This window comes from Poecile atricapillus, chromosome W (genome assembly GCF_030490865.1).
Source record: "Poecile atricapillus isolate bPoeAtr1 chromosome W, bPoeAtr1.hap1, whole genome shotgun sequence".
Classification (NCBI taxonomy): Eukaryota; Metazoa; Chordata; class Aves; order Passeriformes; family Paridae; genus Poecile; species Poecile atricapillus.
The window spans coordinates 18,223,988-18,244,989 of NC_081288.1; the positions used below are offsets into that span (position 1 = coordinate 18,223,988).

The 21,002-nt window shown below is 47.2% G+C and overlaps 1 protein-coding gene across 4 annotated transcripts in view; it reads right to left on the reverse strand.

Moving 5' to 3' along the window:
* Positions 1-395: 395 nt before the first annotated feature.
* Positions 396-21,002, reverse strand: part of LOC131591400 (DENN domain-containing protein 2A-like) — a 56,084-nt gene continuing 35,477 nt past the window's right edge. For all 4 annotated transcript variants that reach the window (XM_058862052.1, XM_058862053.1, XM_058862055.1 and 1 more), the window contains 12 exons: positions 18,638-18,825; positions 17,833-17,942; positions 17,536-17,605; positions 16,839-16,916; positions 16,206-16,346; positions 13,785-13,933; positions 6,478-6,655; positions 5,649-5,690; positions 4,210-4,327; positions 2,802-3,041; positions 1,893-1,979; positions 396-1,113 (listed from right to left, as the gene is read on the reverse strand). In XM_058862052.1, coding sequence (XP_058718035.1) covers positions 1,082-1,113; positions 1,893-1,979; positions 2,802-3,041; positions 4,210-4,327; positions 5,649-5,690; positions 6,478-6,655; positions 13,785-13,933; positions 16,206-16,346; positions 16,839-16,916; positions 17,536-17,605; positions 17,833-17,942; positions 18,638-18,825 — 1,433 coding nt within the window. In that variant the 3' untranslated portion in view covers positions 396-1,081. The remainder of the gene's footprint in view (positions 1,114-1,892; positions 1,980-2,801; positions 3,042-4,209; positions 4,328-5,648; positions 5,691-6,477; positions 6,656-13,784; positions 13,934-16,205; positions 16,347-16,838; positions 16,917-17,535; positions 17,606-17,832; positions 17,943-18,637; positions 18,826-21,002) is intronic.

Genomic DNA, 21,002 nt, shown 5'->3' on the forward strand with positions numbered 1-21,002 from the left:
TCGACTTCCCTGAAACCTCCTCAGTGAAGGAGGTCACCACAGACAGAGGAGAGGTGAGCAGGAGGCCCTACCTCACCACAGAAGCAGCAGCAGACACTGCCCTTGTCCCTTTCCCACTGTGCTTCCCAGCAGCAACACCCACGACAGGAGAGGAGAGCCCATCTGACCTTTGGGAAGCAGGTCTCCCAGATGAGATCCTGCAGGTGAGCTCTACCTTGGGCTCCCCTGGCAAGCTGCCAGGTGAGGGATTGAGGCCACCCGGCCTCTGGGACTCACAGGGAAGCTGAGGGCCTGGCCAAGTCATGGGTCCAGCTGCTTGATGTCCTTTCTGGCTCATGCTTGGCACTAGGTGGGACGGTGGGAAGACAGCTCAGTGAAAACACCATGGATCTACATGCCTTTTACACAACTCGCTTTTAATTACACTGCATGAGGAAAGGCCTCTCCTCGTGCCAAGACTCCCTGGTACAGCCATCCAGGGAGCTGGCTGGCCCATCAAGTCCTCAGTAGGTTTAGTGGTTCCCCCTCACCCTTTTCCCTTGCTTGGAAGCTCCTGGTTAGTCCATACCATCCCTGCAGCCCTCAGTGTCCTTGCTTAGCAGAGACCTGCTTTCACACATCTCTGTTCTTCCCCTCCAGGCCTGAGCTTTGCCTGCTCAGTCCCATGGGAGTCCCACTTGGGCCTCCTGCAGCACCAGGCAGAGAGGAGGCAGGGCAGGAGTCACTGGTTAATAACTGTTCTAACCTCAATATAAATAGAAAAATACAACCAAATAAAGAATTGACTAGCTAAGAGATCCAATCCGCCGGGATGCCTGCAACGTGCTAGTGCAGAGCTCAGAGAGAGTGCTTGGTCCAGTGCTTGCTACTGTAGACATCCAGAAACCTGTCCCGGCAGCCCTGCAGCCATCCCATCTTCCTGCAGCACCACAGGTCTGTGCAGCACGTCCTGGCCGTGGCCAGCGTGCCCAAGGCTGCTGGCTCCTGGGAGCAGGCTGAATGGGAATGGTTGATAAGTCTGATTTATTGCTGCTAAATGGTAAAGCCATTCTCTTCTGTGGAATGAGGATGTGCTTCGCTCTTACTTTTTGTGGAGGAATTTCATTTTGCTGCCTGAAGAGACAGAGAAAAGAAAATGGACTCCCCACAGTGACAGATAAAACGAGTGTAATTTCCCACCACCTCTGTCCAATGCAGTGTACTGGCCCTGCTGCCATCCCTGGCTCCTTGTCCACAGCCAGCTGCTCTGCAAAGCTGGAAGCAGGGGCCTGCAGAGCTCTGCCAATTCCCTGGGAGCAGTGCTGCAGGCTGGGACCGTGCAAGCTCCCAGGGACACACTCCAGAGCCCATTTGTCCAGAGCACACCAGCCCCTCATGCTCTTAAGTGGTCAAGAACAGACAAGAGGTTCAGGGATGTGATCTTAACACCTGCTCAAACTCAGCCATGGTGTCCAATGACTTATCAAAGACTTTTAACCTCAGTCTGAAGCTCTTGGCTAGTTCCCCTTACGGTAGAAAATAGATTCAATCTTAGAATACTCCTGGGCAGTTCCCACTGCTGATCCCAAAGGGCAAATGAAAGCAATGAAAACTGTGTCAATCCCCCCATCAGGACCTGCATCCACCATCCCCAAGTCACTGGCTGCTCCATTGCCCACCTGTGTCCTTTAGAGGACAGATCATGGCCCAATCTTTGGTTCTCCACCAGCCTCCAGACAAGGAGTGACCAGGGCCAGAGCCAACAGCGTGCCAGCACAGGGATACATGGCCAGGCACTGGATGCCACACAGTCACTGGCCCTGTCACCCTTGGGCAGCTGCTGTGCTGCCCAGCCTGAAGACAACAAGAATCCCAGCCCTCCTGAGAAGCCAAAGGTTTTTCTGGTTCCTTACCTAGGCCTTTCAGGAACCTATTGACTCCACTCTGCTCCCCACTGGGAAGTGTTTCCAGGTACTCCTGAGCCCGTACCTCAAACAGACCTGCAGAAAGACAGAAATCAACAGCTTCTATTTGGTGTCTCTATAAATCCAAGTAAGAATGCCCACCTGAAAGTGTGCTGTCTCAGCTTACCAACACATTATTGCACAGGAGGGAGAACAACTCACCCCACCTCCTCCATCAGCTGAGGCCAGATTTGGCACAGAAGCTTTGGTCTGCCCCCTCCCTCCCCACTGACTGAGCTGCTGTACCTCACTCAGGGTACAGAATGTACCTCCCTTCATTCTGCTGCAAGCACAGGGAGTGACATCATCTGGAAAATCATCATGTAGAATTTACCTCTTCTACTCAGCCACCTATTCAAGCATCCCCTGCTTATTAATGCCTGGGAGGAAGCTGCTAAGCCAGCACTGAGTAGCAGTAGGGATAAGAAATTCCAGCTGCCAGTAGAGCCCTTGGGACTGTGGGAAAACAGGAGTGAAACCACAGAAGTAGCTCTGGGAAGGAGATGAGCATCCAAGCTTTCTACTAGACGAAAGAACCATAACCATGAATCCAGCCCATTTTTCCTCTAGACACAAGAAGAAGACATGAGGGACTGCAAGAATAAAAGTCATTCCAGCAGTGGAATTCAATGTGGAATGGAAGAGGCACACACGTGGAGGACACTGCCAGGGTGAAAGTTGCCTGTAATCCCAACCCCATGAAGAAACCACCAGAATAATCCCTTCTGGTGCTTCTGTACACACTGCAGCCTCCAGCCACGGAACAGAGGACTGAGGTGGTGGCTGGGGAGCATCTCCCTGCTCTCGTAGGAACAACAGCAGTTTCCACCACAGCAGAGCCCAGTTGGAGCCCCTCACCTCTGACCCCCTGCTTCCGCAGCTCCCGCTCCTGAATGAAGCCCCCAAACATCTGTGTCTCCATGAAGACCTCCAGGAAGCGTCGGAGGCTCTTGGAAGAGACGGATTTGCGGAAAGCCTCACGCTGCAGGGTCCGCTCCTCTCGCTCCGCGGGGGTCAGGAAGAGGGAATAGTGGCCCACAATCTCCACAAAGAAACGGACAAAGGCCTCGGACACCACCTCGTTCAAAGGGCTGGTTTCTAAGGGAAAAATCAAGAGGCAGTGGTGAGGATGGTGCTGTAAGAATGTGCTAGGAAAATCTCTGGTTAAAAATTCCCTGGCTTTTTTCAGATCCAGCCTGAGAAGAAAAGGCTGCTCAAGGGAGACAGCATCCTAGGAAGTGCTTGTCATGGAAGTAGACCAAATTGCTAGTAATTTGAAAGATACCTAGCTTTGTTTTGGTGCTCACTTCACTCTGATGGGATGGGGGAGACAATCAGAAGAGTGAAAGTGAGAAAACTTATGGGCTAAGATAAAGAGAGTTTAATGGATGAATCTAAAACTGTTCATGCAAGCAAAGCAAAATAATTGATTTATTCAGTAGCTCCCATGGGCAGGCAGGTGTTCAGCAAAGCAGGGCTCCAGCACACGTGCCTTGGGAAGACAAAATGCCCTATTTCCAAATGTCCCCCCATTTCCTCCTCCTTCCTGCAGCTTCATATGCTGAGCATGACTCCATGAACATCACTCCATGTGGAACATCCCTTTGGTCATCTGGGGTCAGCTGTCCTGGCTATGTTCCCTCTCCTCTCCTTGTGGGCCCTCAACCCACTCAATGGTGGGGTGGGATGAGAGGCAGAAAGGTGTTGGCTCACTGTGAGCTCTGCTCAGCAGCAGCTAAAACATCCCTGTATTATCAACACCATTTCCAGCACAAATCCAAAACACAGCCCCATACTAGCTATGGAGAAAATGAACTCTGTCCTAAGCAAAACCAGCAAATTCTTCAGGCTCCTCTGCAGCAAGGAGATGCCCATACTGTCCCCCCGAGAGAGCTGTCTCAGCCCAGTCACCCATGAGCCACACGGGAGTCTGCAGCTCTGCAGGTGACTGTTCCCTGGAGGAGCCTGCATCACTCATGGCCAGCAGCAGAGAGAAGAAGCTTATGAAACCCCACCTGAGTACAGGTGTTCGCTGGAATTGTAAGGAATTGTAAGCAGAGCTGGGAAGAGATAAGTACTGCTGCTCTTCACACAGAGAGCTGCCCCCTGTGTGCTGGAATATTTCATAGAGCTTAACAAAATCCTCATCTACCTCCAGTACCTGTGGTGCTAAATTCAGTACAAGCCTAGTTCTCCTCTAAGAAGTGGCAGAAAAAAAAGGGGCAGGAAAAGACATGGTTTTAAGCTGAAAGGCACTGTGCCTTACCCTGCTTGCCATTGACAGGGCCCTCCTCCTTGTCACTTGCCAGCTCATTCCTCTGCTCCAAAATGTGCTCTAGGGCAGCCTGCAGCTTGCGGGGCAGGATGGAGTCCTCATCTTCCATCTGTAACAGAGATCCACCTCCTCATGGACCTGGGCTGGGACAAAAACACCTCCTACCCTGTCCCCAGCACAGCAGGGGGAGCACTAGAAATGAACCGTGAGGAGAGGCAGAAGGCAAATATGTTTGGCACATTCCCAGCCCCACCCAGTGCAGTACTATCAAGAAGCACAAGAGGAAGGAGAAAGCAGGTGTCTTTTCCTAAATGTTCCCCTATTCTGGAGGAATTTTACATGTCTGACCCGAGAGGTTACTGGGCAGGGCTCACCATCTGCCCACGAGCACTGGCCCCACCACAAAGGGGAGGTGTGTGAACAATGCTGGCATGTGGCCAGGTGAGCAGAGCCCCTGCTCAGGCACCAATCCTCTTCCACAGGCATAAGGAATTCCCAGGGAGCAACGGAGCCAAGGAACTGCCAGTGACTGTGCAGAGCTCCCACCAGCCCTGGCTGAGTTGGCTGATTCAGCTTAAGCCTGCAGAAGAGAGGTGCAAGGTAAAGCATTACCCCAGAGCAAAGGCAGCTGGCAGGCGAGGGCTGTGGGAGGGCTTGGCCCTCACCCACACGCTGCTCCCTGCAGCAGGAGGAGCACTCAGCCCGTCTTAGTCACGGCAGAGACCGACACTGCCAGCGCTGCTCAGAGAGCTGCCAAAGAGCTCTGGGAAAAAAGAGCTTCCTGGGCCAGGAGTATGTCTGCTCATTTATCCTCTTCCCTTCCTCCTCCCCTTCCCACTCCTCCTCTCCACAACAAAGGGAAGTGAAAATCAGCGAGCAATCTTGCCTGCAGAGCAACACACAGACTCCCATGTACCACCTTCCTGCTTCTGAGCCATCCAGAGCAAGGACCAGAGTGAGGTGCCACAAGCTCCCGAGGCAGTAAGGATTTCAAAAAATCATCGAGGCTCCCTTCCCACTCAGGGAGGAGTATGTGATGGGAGATGAACTGATAGACACAGGCTGGAAGAACCCAGCAGACAGTGCTGAGCCAAGGCCTTCCAGCTCTGTCCTCTGCCCTACAGGATGACACTTAAGGATCCACAGCACTCAAGTGCCACCATTTCCCCTCTTAAAGAAACAAACAAACAAGCAAACAAAAAACCCAGAAAGAAGTAACTCACAACGATTTAGTCCTCAACACATGTGGTTTGGGATGCTGATGTTACATATATACACACCAACCCCTATAACGCTGCCAACCACAAGCCCTGCCTCAGTTTTTGAGTGGGGAGAAAGTGATCTATCCTGCCAGGCAGGTCAGCAAACACAGATGGAGGTAAGTTATGGAGGAAAAAGGGGAGAAAAAGATATGAATTAGCTCTGCTCACCTGTCTCAGAAACCGATTATTTACAAGGTCAACGACGAGGACCTAAGAATGAAAGAGCAAGAATTAAAAGGGGAAGTAATTATTTCGATCATCAGAGTTTATCTTTCTCTGTAACTGCTCTGGAGGGAACACTTCCCTGCTCCTCCTACCCACCACTGCAGCTGGAGGAGGCACCCAGCATGATCCAGGAACAGAGCCTGTGTTGTGGCTTTCTGGGGATGTCATTGCAAACCACAGCACAGCTTGGACAACAGAAGGCTGTGCTCCAGGCCTGGCCCACTGCTCCTCATTGCATAGTCAGTCTCATCCTTTCTCCCTGTGTTGCTGCACTGCTGTCTCCTGGGAGGCAGGGAGGGAAATCCCTCCCCAAGCATGTTCAGCCTTGCTGTGCTCACCCTTGTGCGCCAAGAATCCAATTCTTAGTTTTTTATTTATTGTGTTTTATTTATTATTTAGTTATTAAGTATTGCTACCATGAGGCACCTGTATTAACCCAAGGAGCAGGTATCCTGGCCAGCTGTAGCAATCACACCTAAAGTGACAGGATTTGCACACAGCCCCGAGACAGCACTATGCAGAAACCAGCATAAACTGTACTAAAACCATTTCCTACCCTCAGCAGCCCCACACTGGGAGACTTCCAGCCTTCCCAAGCTGTGGCCAAAGCAGAGCACAGACCTTTGTATCCCCGGGGGAACATCCAGCTCCACCCTTACCCCACACTCACAGCAGCCAGAGGATGAGAGCTCTGCTCCCTGGCGCTGCCAGAAAACAGCTCAGCCCACAGGAAACAACCTCGAGCAGGGCACAGTGTGGATGCAGGACTCACCTCCTCCACGGGCAGCTCCTTCAGGCGGGGCAGGGAGCTGGAGAGCAGGCCGATGAGGAAGGGGGTGGGCGAGCACACGATGTCGATCATGGAAGGTGGCAGCACGGGGATGTAGGTGTGCTGCCAGGTGAAGGGGTACAGTAGGGCCACTGTGGCGTGGCAACACTTGGAGAGAGTGCTGGAAGACAAAACACAACAAAGACAATGGTCAGTCAGGAAATGAGGGGTGCTTCCTAGAAATCAACTGTTCCCTGATAGCTCTCCAATTACTAGGGGCTTTCCCTCATTTCTGACCCATTTTTCAGCTTTAGAAGCAATGACAAGAGATAGGTTCCACTGAATCAGAGATCTGCTGCTCCAGTGTTCTGATGGAATATATCAGGCAAACACAACACCTTTGATGCCACTGCCTTTCCTAAGAGAAACGAGTCCATTCTCCCACAGCTCTCTGGCAGGAATCAGGCAGAATATCCAGTTAGCAGATACTTGCAACAAGCAGAGCTTGCCACAGGGCACCAGTTACTCATCTGTTCTGGGTCTGGAAGCATTTTTATGTGTCAAGAGAGAGGGAAGGCTAGCTGCTACAAACCCTGTATATATAACATCATTTGGTTTTACCAGCATCCGGGAAAGGAGAGGAGGGAGAGGAAGGAGACTGGTGCAGCATGCAGGAGTCACGTGGCTACAGAAAGATGCCCAGCTGGCTCCCATTAGACTCTGTGGGAGAATTTATATTCAGCAAGCTGGGTTTATTGCTGACTTGACAGGGAAGGGGTTCGATGGGTGTGGACTTGAGCTTGCTTTGAGAAGTGAAGCCTGCTTTCCCTCCCCACTCCAGTTAAGTTTGGTGGATGTGCATCCCTGTGCTGTATCACTAGGGCAGGCGAGCAGAGTGGTGTGGCTGGGGGACTGCTGGCTGCCTTCCATCACGTAAGCTCGGGTTAGCAGAACAAAATTGTAGCTGCTGGGACATCAGTGTGACAGTACAAAGTAATCAGGCAGCAAACATTGATAAACACATGACGCTTCTTGGAGAAAAGGAGATCTCAGTGAAGAGGCTGGAATCTGCTTTAACCTGAAAATTTTATTGCTGACAGCAACAGGTAGGGAACTGGCACTTGGGAAAGATGCCTGGGATTTGTGTTCTGAGAAAGTCTCTTCACAAAATGGGGATGGTTTCCTCTACCTTCACTCCCAGAGGACTGTCTTTTTTAAGGGGATACTCTAAAAACAGAGGAAGATCCTTCAAGCCAGGATTCAATCCACACAGCCAGGCTGTGTTACAGACTGGCAGCTTTAAGCCTTTAAATGGGAAAAACCCTTCAGTTCTGCATCCTTGTTTGGGAAGGTGTGAGTGTATCCCCCTCCCTGCATTCACTCCTCCTCTGTGTTGCTGCTCTCCAGCTGTGCTTGCCATCATCAGCAAGCCCACACCTTGCTGTGTCTATCACAAATGCAAGGTAGATAATGAATCTGAGAGACACAAAATTAAAATAATGAGAAAACACAGAGCTAGCAAGAAACAGAAACATTAAAAAAAAAAAACCCACCCAGAAAAACTGTGGGAATAATGTCAAAGTAGATGATTTTTGTTGTATCTTTCATACAAGCTAATCTTGAAAGGAATTGCAACGAAAGTGAATGTGTCGTCTGAGAAGTGCACTCCAAGCTAATAAGATCCTTTAAAAACCATCTCCTTCAAAGCTGGGCTACTCATACATTTCAGGTCATGTTAGCAGATACAAAAGCAGGGGCTTGTCTTCCTCTCCATTACTGCAGAGCATATTTTCCACTCCTCAGTTTCTGACTGATAATAGACCTGGTAATAGCAGCAGCAGCATAGTGAAAGCTGAAAGAACTGCACCTTTCATCACTTGTGCACAGCAGTGGGGCACTATCACCACCCACTGTTCCTCTCCTTTGAGGAAAGGGTGAATATGGAAGTGTTAGAAGTTTTACATTTGTCACCAATCCTCTATTTTGAAGGTGTATCCAAATTTTCTGCCTAAACATGGGACCTAAATTTATAGACAGCATGTGAAAACCTATGGAAAACATCTTTGAGTCCAGGTAGCTCCACAGAGGAACAGTGAGCAGCTGAAGTATGTGGTTATTTATGGCATGGTGAGATATTATGGCAAGCTGTCTCCTGCTATATTTATGGTGCTTGTTCTTCCCTCAGCCCAGCTCTCGAGTCCCAGCGAGTACACATGGTACGTGAGAGATTGAGTGGGAGGAGAGATGGCTGGGCTCCAGCAAGTGAAGTCAAAGAGAGAGCTGTGTTAAGTCTGAAATTGTACACACCAGGCAGTGGGAAGTAAAGATAACTTCCCCTTCCACCCTTCCATCTGTGCATGACTCATCGCCTCCAGGGTGAAACCCAGTGATCTCTTGCTCCCAAACACTTCTCACTGTGGAAGACCTTTCCAGGGAACAATACTGGTCGGGTTGAGGTTCTGTGAGCCTCCTTTGTAGGCAGAGCAGTTCAGGGATGGACGCTGAGGTATCTTTTTCACACATCAGACTCACTCTGCAGGTAGTCTCAGGGAGCTGCAGGTTGCCAGGAGCCCTGGAGAACCGTGGCCTTCTGGAGTGACTCAAACCTAAGCTCTCTCTTTCTCTTGCACTTGGCACTGCAACAAGCACTAAGGGACTGCTGATTCACACCAGCCTGCTGAGCCTTGCAAAAAAATCCAGCTTGATAAATCCCTTTTATGCCACCTGTGTGACTGTGTGCTCTTCAGCCAGCAGCCACATCACTGCAGCGTGCTTTGGGAAGTGCCATGCCCTACCCTCAGGCCACACAGGTTCAGTCCAGCTGTTCAAACGGGACACAGACACCATTTTTTAAGGCCTTTGGTTTCATGTGCAATCTTTAAAATGCTGCAGGTCTCTGAAAAACACTTTCAAGATGCTAAGCAAATTTTCATGGGTTCATTCAGCATTCTGCAGGGAATGTGGCTGAGCTGCATGCTGCCCTCCGCTGATACTGAGATGTCAATAGTGCAGAGGCTAAAAACAACTGGGGTACACAAAAACCCTCAGAGCCCTCCCTGAAGGGCTGATTTGGACAGACACTGACACACAGATCTCACTGGGTAAAGCATTCCCTTGGTCAGAACAATGATACTGCAGCAACCTGTGACACAGGTTTCCTTGAACAACAGCCTTCCCACACCACAGCACCCTGTGCACAAACCCACCCCACAGCACCCTGTGCACAAACCCACCCCACAGCACCCTGTGAAGCTGCTGCTTCTTGGTAGCCACCTCGAACACAGGTGGTCAATGCAGAAGCTGAACACAACAGCTGCAATTACACAGAATCCCTTCTTCCTCTCCTGGGAAAACTTGATCCAAGACTAGCTTGACTTGCTTTGGAAGGCACCTTGACAAATTGCAACAGCTTCTATGAAGGGACACTGGCTGTTCAGCCTGGTTGCTTTCCACTCCAAAGGCATGCATACGTGATAAAAAGCCCCCAAAGCTGACACCCTCTTTGGGTTTAGGATACTGCCTGATTTCTGTAAAACACCATTGATCCAAACACCCTGCTTTAGTTTAATGCCAGGAAGTCCTGTGGTCCTTGCACTAACCAAACTGCTCAAAATATGCTGGCATTTGGCAATTTAACACTGTTCAAATATGTATATTTAAATTTATTTTTTTTTATAAGCTCTGCCACAGTAGGATTTGTTTTACAAACACCTTCAGATTTCTGACACTGTGTCACATCTGGATTTACTTATGATGGATTACAGATCTGGTTGACAACATTTAGCAGGCACGGGAGCCTCCAAGCATTGTCCCATGACTTCACACAGCACTGCTGCAAATCCCACCAGGAGGGCGCCAAGTTCCACCAGCTCTCTGGGGACCCTCACTGACTCCCGCCAATGTGGCAGGTTTGTGCAGGTGAAGCAATGAGTATTAAGATGATCTGAAGACACAACACTATTATCTGACATCCAAACTTCATCCTTGGGTTTCCTCTTCTCCCTAATCACAGGGCAAAAAGGGAGAAACCCATGAGGTTGGTATTTGCAGTCCCAAATTTGTTTTTGTAGCACATGGTAAAGGGTTCTTCCTGATGATTAATTACCTTTTGCTGGGGATGACCACATTTAAAGTGTCTACTCTAATTCTGTCAGATCTGCCTTTGATAACAATGACCACTTTGTGTTGTTGATACAGCTGTGGTTTCTGGCAGAGACAGAGGCAATTGCTTGAGTTGGTCAGATCCACAACAAGCTTTTGAGCTCTGGAAAAAGGATGCCTTGATTTTAAGCCCGTGCAAGCTTTTCTTTTTAAAAAGCCTTCTGAATCACAAAGATCTCCTGGTCAGGCCACTAAAAACTGCCCAGCTCGAGGTACCTTGTGACATCAGGTGATTTCAGCTGAAAGATGCCTTCTAAAAGGTTGGCTGGCAGCGCCTGGATCTGCATGCCAGGCAACATCCCTCTGAAACAAAAGCAGCTCTCATGTTGCAGTGTCTAACCTGTGCCACTGTCTCCACTGCCCTAGGACTAAAGTTAACAGTGCAGGAATGAACAAAAGCTGGGAAAAGATTACACAGGCCAACACAATTTTAACTAAGTCATTTTCCCGGGTTGCGAGGCAATGTATAACTCCAGTATCCATAGTGACAGAGAAAAAAAAAAACCCACCCAAAAACTAATAAACCAAATTCTTTCCTTTTCCGCTGCCAAGCTGTGGATTGACAGGTATTTAAACACTCAATGCTCATTCTAAAGATGGAAAAGACAAAGTATTTCACTTGCTGTACACTTGTTAGATGCATTTTTTGGCTCAGCTTGAAAACATTTCACAGTTCATGCAGTATTTGGCAGGAGACCTTTCAGCCTACTTTTCCCACAGACTGATTTTATAGCAATTAAAGGACGTAAATAAACTGTTCACTTCATTTCTCTGTCACTCACACCCAGACACACCTTCTCAAACATGGACAGATAGTTATTGATAGTGCCCACACGAAGAACCACAAAGATGAACGATAAACGTAATTTATTGTGCATCTTTCACTGTGTCACCTGCACTCTTCCCATTAATCCATCTCAGCTGGATTATTTCTAGCATTCCTAACCTCTGAGCAGTTTCCAACAGCTGCTTTTGTAGCTTTTTTTCCTTCTCTTCAGTTACTTCCAAAAAGTGCTTCTTTTCTTTCCTCTCAAACTGGCATTTTCACTCCTAGAGTGAATACTACACAATACTCATTGAGTTCAATGTGTTCCTGTCCTAGGAAAAATATAATTTGGACAGAAGATCCTATACCTACAACAGCATCAACTTTCAAAACATGGAAGGCCCACCTATGAGTAAAAGAGACTGCTCACCTTAGGACAGGCTCACAAAGCCAGTCCATTCAAGTCACTGAACTGGATTAAAATATAGTAGTTACTTAATTTTGAAGGGCATTTTATTTGTTTTCTGCATGTTTCATGCCTTTACAGTCCTTTGGGATAATTTCCAACCTTTCACTCCACAAAAATGAGCTAGAGAATCTTCGTATTTTGTAAGAGGAAAAGAAAAAGACTCTCCTGAAATTGCTCAGAGCAAGGTGTTCTCAGAAACATCAAATACTAAAAGTCTCATAGAGAGTTGTCAAATCTATGGTAAATATTTGAATCTGAGACCTGTGGTCTAACAGACCCCAGATCTTTTAAACACGACAATTCCTTTTTTTCACAGGAAAAAAAAACCAAACCTGTTTATGAGATATTTAGTGATCCTAGAAACTAAGATCCTATAGCTGCTTCCCATTCTCTTTACAGGCCTGTACAGCTGGATTCATTCCTAAGGACTCTAGATATCCTGACAAAAGATACAGGGGTGGGAAAAGAACACCAAAACCCATCAAGGTGTTTTCAGTTAGAGATATCACACCTCATACTCAGAATACACAGTGTTGTATTTTGTAAAGATGTAAAGATGTGATAAGAAAAGATTTGTTAAATAAATGTTCTTTCTAAAGTGATGTCTCAACCGCCCCCCCGACAAAAAAGTTCCCTGCCATTTCCTGATACCACCCAGCTCTCATGTAGAGATTACAATGTCAATCTGTGCCCTTAAAAAATTTTCTCAGAATGCAAAATTTATCCTACAGAGGAAGAGAAAAATATTTGAGAGCCTGTGATCATAGATTATGTCATAAATCATATATGTTTCACAGAGATCTAGTGTACGGATGAATTCTCTCACTTTCAATTCAAATCTAAATGCTCTGCATGAAATGTGTGGTTTAAGTATCCAGAATATGAAGTCTCTACACACATAATGTCTCGGTGATTATAAAGAGGCAAATTTTCCCCTTTCTGAACCAAAACAGCTGCCAAAACTTGCAAGTAGACAGTGCTACAGCTTCCCTCTCCCCAGCCTTTCTATTCCTGCAATGAGACTGCCTGAGCTCTGCCCAGAGAGAGCCCTGGATCCATGTAGAACAAAGTTTTCCCCTTCGTTTTCCTCTAGAAGGGGCCTCTCCATTCTTTGCCCCAGTGCTCAGTCCCAAAGCTGCAGGCTGCTGCCTGGAAGTTGTGAAAACAGACAGCTTAGGGGCATTGTACACTCCTGAAACCTGAGCGTGCTCCTAAGTGTCATTACTCATCCAGGCAGCTTTTCTTTCCCCAGCCTTGGCGAACTTTCCTCCCTGAATCCTCAAGTGCTTCAAGAGCTGGAGAGCTGCCAGCCACCAGCTGCACAAGATCTTAAAGAAATCCGGACCCATTTTCATAATTTAGGAGAGCAAACAAATACATTTTTAAAAGAGCAAATTGAGCAGATTCAAAACAGAAGGGAGAAGTCCTCTGTCTCATTGCCCCTTGCCCTCCTTTACTTTCATCCCCATAAGAAAAAAGGAGTTGTTAGAAACCGATATGAAAATACAAGCTAAAAAATTAAGAAGATTTTGTGACATCAGGGAAGAACTCAGAAAGGACAGTGTGAGATCCCTGGAAAACCCAAGCACAGCTCAGCCAGGAACACTGCAGCATCATGGAGCAAAAGGAGGGGTTTTGCTTCCTTAGCACCAGGAATCTGCTCTGAAATTGTCTGGAGGAAGTGGAACTTGGTTCTCCCTGGGGATGAGAAGCAGCACTTTTTGCAAGCTACAAAATGAAATTATGGTTCATGGCCTAAGTTCCCCATTCCTGGGAAGAACAGCTCTGTTCACATTGTTACAAGGTTGGAAAAGGGCGGAGAAGAAAAAGAACAAAGCAGAGAGATCTGTCACTGCAGCCCTTCCAGACTCCCTTCCTTGCCAGCATTTTCTTTAGGGAAATGCAAGAGGGTACCTGAGCTTGTCTGCAATAAAGATCACCCTCCTTTCCAGCAGCAAGGAGGCAAAGACTCTGCTCAGGTGCCGCACGCTGAGGGACGTGAACAAGGACTCGAAATCAACGTGCTCCAGCCTGGAGTCAAGCGGCCGCCGCAGCTCGATGACCTGGTGGGGACAAAAAGAGCACAGGTGAGCCCTTGCTGCCCTCCCAGAGTGTGCCAAGCAAGGACCCAGCAGGTATTGTCACAGCTAGCACTGACTGCACTGAACACCACACAGCAGTAAGTCCTCCAATACAGTCCTTCCAAACGCCTCCCAGAAATCCTTCTCCCAGATGAAGATGATCCAGAGTCCAGTCCAACAGGCACAGCATGAAATCAACCACAAGTTCTTCCCACTGGACTGAGGACAGGGAGCTCTTCATAAGGAGGAAAACTAGTTTGTGTCCAGCTAGGAGTGGTTTTCAGGCTTTCTGGTATTCAAGCAGCAGAATGTCATGGAGCCTTTCAAATCTACACTCTGACTTTTACAGTTACAATTTTTTTTTTTGTTTTACTGCAAGAATCTGGATGCCTAACCTCCTGACCGTATTTTTTATAACAGTTACAGACAAGAGTAGCCTGTGGATATTTTTCTTTGTTCATATGTACTTAAATAATGCCTGTCATAGCACCTTAGCACTTCATACTCCTTATCTTAGACAGATGCTTATCTAAATTGTTTTTGAAAGCCTCCAACACCACACATTTCATAAATCCCACAAGAAAATTACTCTAGTTCTGAACTAGCCTCACCAACACTAAGCCTGCAGCTGAAACATGTCAGTGGCAAATTACTTCAATTACTTGTTTTCTTACTTTCAGTATCCACTAGGAACAACTGGTCACATTCCTCTCTGTAGGAAACTTCTTGTGTATTGAAAAGTTATCACGTGTCTTCCTTTGTCTTTTGTTTTCTTTATTAAGTAAACAATTCCTCAAGATTTGCCTGTATTCTCTAGATCACTTAGTAAGCAGAACTGCCCTTCTGGGGCTTTCTCCTAGTGGTTGCATGTTTTGGAAAATGATACTCTAAATAAAACTCCATCAGTACTGGAAAGTAGAAAAGTTGCTTTCCTTTATTATTCATCCCTTCACTTGCTATTGCAATGAAGGATTTTGTCTAAATAATACCACACTGTTACTCTTGCTCACGTTATGGCCCACTGTACCACCAGATCCTTCTCTGAAGTACCATTGCTCACTCAGTTACTTTCATGTTCTATTAGACTATTCCTTTCTTCCTCTCAGAATTTTGCTCTTGTCCATATTGATTTTCACACCGAATCTTCAATTGACAGAATCATAGAATCATTTAGACTGGAAAAGATCCCCAAGATCATTGAGTCCAATGGATCTCCACCATGACACCTAGACCACAGTGCCACATCCAGTCATTTCTTGAACACTTGAATGTATTTCTTGAATTTAGGGGAGTGGGGCACTTTGAACTTTTAATCCCTCACTCTCCAAAGTGCCTGTCCCCATCCCAGTGCTGTACTGTGCACATGTGGAGTTTATGCCATCAACCAGATAATTAATGAACAGAATCCCAGACACAAGCCAGCCACAACCTTCTCACAGCACACCACTGGGACTTTGCTCCTCCAGCACACATTTTTAACCAGCTTTGCTTGTTCTCTGCGGTAATGTCATTTAGTTGGGGCTGTTTTCAGTTGGGTTGAGGAGAATGTGCTCATGTAGTGCTCTGCTGAAAGCCCACAGACACAACTTTATCAACTTTCTTACTTTCCTCCCTCTCACATTCAAGGCATATCATGCCCTGCAGCAAGTATGGCCAAAACTACATTCAATTTGTCTCCCTACATCCTCCCACAGTCCTTCATTGCTACACCCTAAAGCTCTGCACTCTTAAAACTCTCCCCTTGTCCTCACACCACATCATGTGAGATGCGGCACAGATTCTCACCTCCACACTGTGAAAATGCTGTTCTCAAAGGCTGCAACATTAGCTTGGTGTGGTTTCAAGAATTTTTTGACCTGATCCACACAAGCAGAGATTCTGTATTAAGGGTGCTGGAGCACGCTGTACAAACCTGTCGTTATGATGGTGAGTGTGGTGTCTTTGAGCAGATCCAAGGTCATATGCTGGGCAGCACAGGACCTGCTGTCTGTGTCTCGTGGCCTCAAGGCCAGTGTCCCATTTCCTTCTGCTATATTAGTATATTAGTCTGTGTGCTTACATTCATTTTCACCATAGGATTTCCACTTTGATTCTGAGGTCACTGAAGTCTCCATTCCATCTCCTCAGCTTCCCCCACAGCTGACAGATCATCTGTTCTTGAAAACCCACAGAGCTATGCCATGGTTCCAACTTCCAGTTGCTAGTCCTGCACCATTTGCTGGCCTGTTTCCCTCTCTCTAGGAAGTATCTTTACCTCTGTTCCTGAGCCTGGCAAGAAGTTCTTGACTGTAATTGTCCTGCCCAGAGCTGGGAAAGGTGCCTCCATAACACTCCTCATGAGAGGCTGCACCAGGGCTGGGGAAATGCCCCGTCTCTTCTCAACCTCATCCAAGATCTGAAATAAAAGCATGAAGACACAAAGACATGCAAATCAGGAGGAGGGAGATAACATCAAGATAACACCTATCTATGTCTTCTCCTTAATCCAGTACTGAGATGGAGCTTTGGATCAAAAGAAAGAAGGCAAAAGGTGCAACTGAAGACCCTTGATTTCACTTATCAGGGGAAGCATGGCTCCACTGAGCTCACTGTAACGCTGGAAATTTGCAAACTCCCCACTACACTCAGAGTCAGGACTCCACCTTTTAACCTCTCTTGCATTCTGGGAGTTCTGCTGAAGGAAGAAGGCAAGAGCTGACAATCTAGTTTTCCTACTAACTGTGCTTTTGCTGGGTTCTGGAATTAGCATGTGGTTGCCTCACCAACACCATTTGAGATCCTTTCTCCAGCTATCAGCTTCCCTAATCCTCATTCATTCAGATGCTGGCTTCACTTTCAGGTCCCTCTTGACCTACAGCAAAAATTCCCTCTCTTTCTCCCCCCTCACCTTAGAGAAGAGATTGAAGCATCCAAGGCGACTCACAATGCAGTAAACTTCTGGGAGACGCTTCCCTTTTCCACTGGGCTTTCAGGACAAACACAAACACACAGACAAAAAACACCAAGGAAATGTCAGAGTTGTAACTACTGCAAAGGTAGAGTGAGTGGTCCCTCAGTTGTACATCTCACTGGCTGGCTCAGAAACTGGCAGGCATTTGATAGCATGGTGATGATGACAACCTGGCTCAAACCCTGGTACACCAGAAACAGTGAGGAGAAATGGCCACATCCACAGTAAAGTCCCAGCTTACCCCAATCAAATGACAAAGGCAGAGCAGACTGATCTACAGAGACAACTCTGAACCTACAGGACCAGCACAGGTTTAGACAACTGTTTAATAGTTATCCAAATCTAAAGAGGATAAACCCTGTCTTCGGTTCAGGGATGAAACAACAGTCCATGGTCATGGTAAAGTGCTGGTGCAAGAAAAATGCAAGAGAGTTATGTCTGGAGTGGAGGATGGGATGCAGAGAGGGACTTTGGCAATGAAAAAAAAAGAGCAAAGCTGCTCTGTTGCCTCTCTTTTCATTCCACACTGAAAGAGAGGAGCAGCAGCTATCCACTTTCCAGAATGGGTGCCAGTAACACCAACCCCACAGAAGGCTGCACCACTAGGAAAAGAGAAAAACTCAGGGATAATTACCAGCAGCCTCCTACAATACCCAAATCTCCTGCTTCCATCTTCTCCCGTCAGGACAAATGAGAATGTCTCACTGCAGGAAGAGAAACCAGAATGACAAGATACTCATCAGCCATATTACCAGTCTCAGACACACAAATCCAATTAACCCCCAGTATTTCTGCATTTCCCATACACCCCTCTCAGAGCTCTGCCCACTCAGAGCTCTGCCCAATCTTCTACCATAAAAGCTCTTGTACTTAATTAGCTTGATATAGAAATCTGTTTCTCATGAATCAGGATACAAAGCACAGTACTTACCTGGCAAACTGATGGATGGGGGCCCAGTCTTTTGCATCAGGGAAGCAAAACTGGGGAATAGCTTTCAACTGATCTTCTGCCTCACGCATGAATTTGAACGAGCGCTCAAGCTAGCAGAATAGAGAGAAGGAATGTTTCCAATTAGTCATGTGGGGATGGAATGACTTCAAATATTTTTCCTGTGACAAATGAAGAGGTGATGACAGAAGCTAAGCTTCTGCCTGGAAGATATTAAAATTTCCGTGATTCTGGCTCACTTAATCTCTAGATATCTCAAGGTAACTCTGTGCTCCCAATTCCACCAAGCCTGGCCTCTGCAACACCTGCCTCTGCTATATTGTGCCTCTAATCTGGGACACAACTCCAGGCAAGGGGCAAGAGAACTGAAGTCTGAGAGGAGCTCTGGTCACATCCCATTTACAGACTCTCTGTCACACTGGTTCCGTGTTTCTTCCACTCCTCCTTCCCCATTTTGAGCTAGGCTGTCACCAAAAGCTGTTCCTTCCCTTTCAGAACAAGTATTTTCTCTCAGCCTTCGGTTTTCTTTAAAGAGGAAAGGGGAAGAAAGGGAATAACTACATAAAAGCCATAGCCAAGTGCAGCAAAAGATCTAAATCAGCTGCTCTTTCAGAAGTGAGCGATACCATGGCAATCCTCAGGCAGTGACTGAAGCCCTCCCACTATCTTCAGTCTCCCTCAATAGTGACACAGCAGAGGGGTCAGTGATACAACGTGGTCAGCAGAGAAGCTGCAGCTCCTCCCGCTGTCCAAGTGCACCACTCGATCCGAGACAGGTCAGGCAGACCTTCAGTGGGAACTGCTGGGTGACCTCAGGGATGTAGGCAGCCCCAGCCTGCTTCTTGTGCAGCGACACCACGACGAAGTACTCGAAGAGCTGCCTCTCCTGGTACTCGATCAGGTCCCGCTCCAAGGTCTGGTACCGCGGGGTTTGCTTCAGCCGGGATTTCACGTGCACCAGGCGCTGGCTGTGAGCTACCGAAACAAGGAGAGATTCTGACTTAGTCTGGCTCTTTGCACAGAGCATCAACAGTGCTCTGCACAGACTGAGGGACAAACCTGAAATCACCTCATTGCAGTGGTTCTCTCGGCGTCTGACTAAGAGGTGGGAACCATTTGGAAGCTGCAGATAAATATTGACAGAGATGGGCCATAATCTTGTGCCATCACCCTGAAGAACTCTGGCAGCAGAAGGATTTAATGGATAGCTTTTACAGCTGAAGCAGCCCAAGATGAGATATGGGACATGATGTAACAGAATGTCCAGGCATTCAACCTAGCACACATTTATGCATTTTTCAAAGCCAGCACAGCGAGGTGACTGACCACCATTGTTCAGAGAAGGCAGCAATCCCCACGATTTTACAAGACCAGCACTTGGGTCAGGCCAGGGCTCTGCTGTCTGAGTAATGCTGGGGACTCCCAGCTCCAGCACACAGGCTGGGCTGTAGGCCAACAGCAAAAAACTGTGAAAAGAGGTGCCAGTGAAAAATGCTGGCTCATGCCAGTTCTTCCTGTGCCCAAAACTAATCTCTCAGTGCCACACTTCTACAAGTTCACCCAAGACAATGGGAAAACAAGAAAAATTGCCAAGCAAGCTGTAACTGCAACACACACATGAGCCACGGGACAATAAACATTCCAGCATGGAAAGTAATGAAAAGTTGCCTGCTGAGAAGAGACCAGATGAGATTCCCTGAGACCACCCCCCCGCTTCGTTTTACAGTTGCATCCCAAATTAAATCTCCATGATGTCTCCCTTATCCCTGCTACAAAAGAAAGAAAGAATTAACTACAAGCAGAGACTACAGCATTCTCACAGCTTTGCTTTTTGGGAAGCTGGGTGGCAATGCAACTTTTTGATGGAAATAACAACCAGAGACACTTTAGGAACTCAAATACATAAGATATCTGCTTGGGAGACAGGACTTCCTGAGAGATGGAATATACTTGTTGATCTTTTGTCTGGTAAAGCTGTGCCACTCATGGACTATTCCAGACAATGCAATTTAAAGCAATCTTGAGGTGCCTCTCAAACCAGAAAGTGTAACAAACCCTGGACAGGTAAAGGCCTGGAAAGATGGCTGGCTTAGACTCCTTTCTCTTGTCACCTACTATGTTATTTGCTCTAGGGCTGTAAAGCTTTCAGGAGTGGTTCCTGTTTCACCTGGGACTTGAAAAGGAGCAGTGTCACAGCAATGCTGAGTGCTTCTGAAAAGCTTGCTCAAGATTTTCACTGTTTATATTCTAAAGATACCAGAATTTTACTGCTGTCATCATGGCAGAGTTTGTCTTCCAAGATTTTTCCTTTCTGAGGGTCAGCACTTCCAGCCCTGACATACAGCCTTATGATTTACTGAGTCTCAGATCATGTACAGTGACTTGCAAGCAGAGGCAGCTGGCTGGTGTGATTGATGTGTTACACAAAACGTACAAAGTCCCAAAAACAAAAGACTTGCTAAATCATCTCACTTCCCTGTTTAAAAATAGGGAAGTCAACAGTTCAATAAGGCATCAAGCAAAATACAGGTGTAGTTAGAGCAGACAGCAAGTGGCCGAGCTCCTGTTTATACTTATGCAGATTTGCATAGTCACTCAGACCCAGGTCTGGATCTGGATATTGTTCAGAGCCCAGTGCTGCTGGATTTGAGGTGACTTCATATGATCTCCATCATCTTCTCTCTAGGGAGTTCTGAGCTGCAGTTACAGAGAAACACAGGATTATGCACATGATTCACTATGGCAACCAGCAGCAGACAAGAGTTCAAGTCTTCCTGGCCACATCTACACATCAGCCTTTCTCAGCTGAATCTGAACATGGTCTGTATTTCACTGCACCACATTTCAGGAGGGTTGTGAATGGAATTTCTGCACCACCCTGGTAAAAACCCTCTCTCCTGTCTCCAGGCTAGCTTTAGAAAAGGTAGGCAGTGGCAGCAATTTTCAGCTTGAACTTGCCACCATACCAATACAGATAAAAGATTTCAATGCAGAAGAAAGCAAGAGCATACAGTAGTTCTTGAGTGGGAAGCTCTGCTCACAAGAGGGAACTCAGTCTGAGCTTTCACTTCTAAAAACCTGGAAGAAGGTGAGAACAAGCACTCCCACTCATAATGCAGTGTGGCTGACACACAGCTCAACTGCTGCTCATG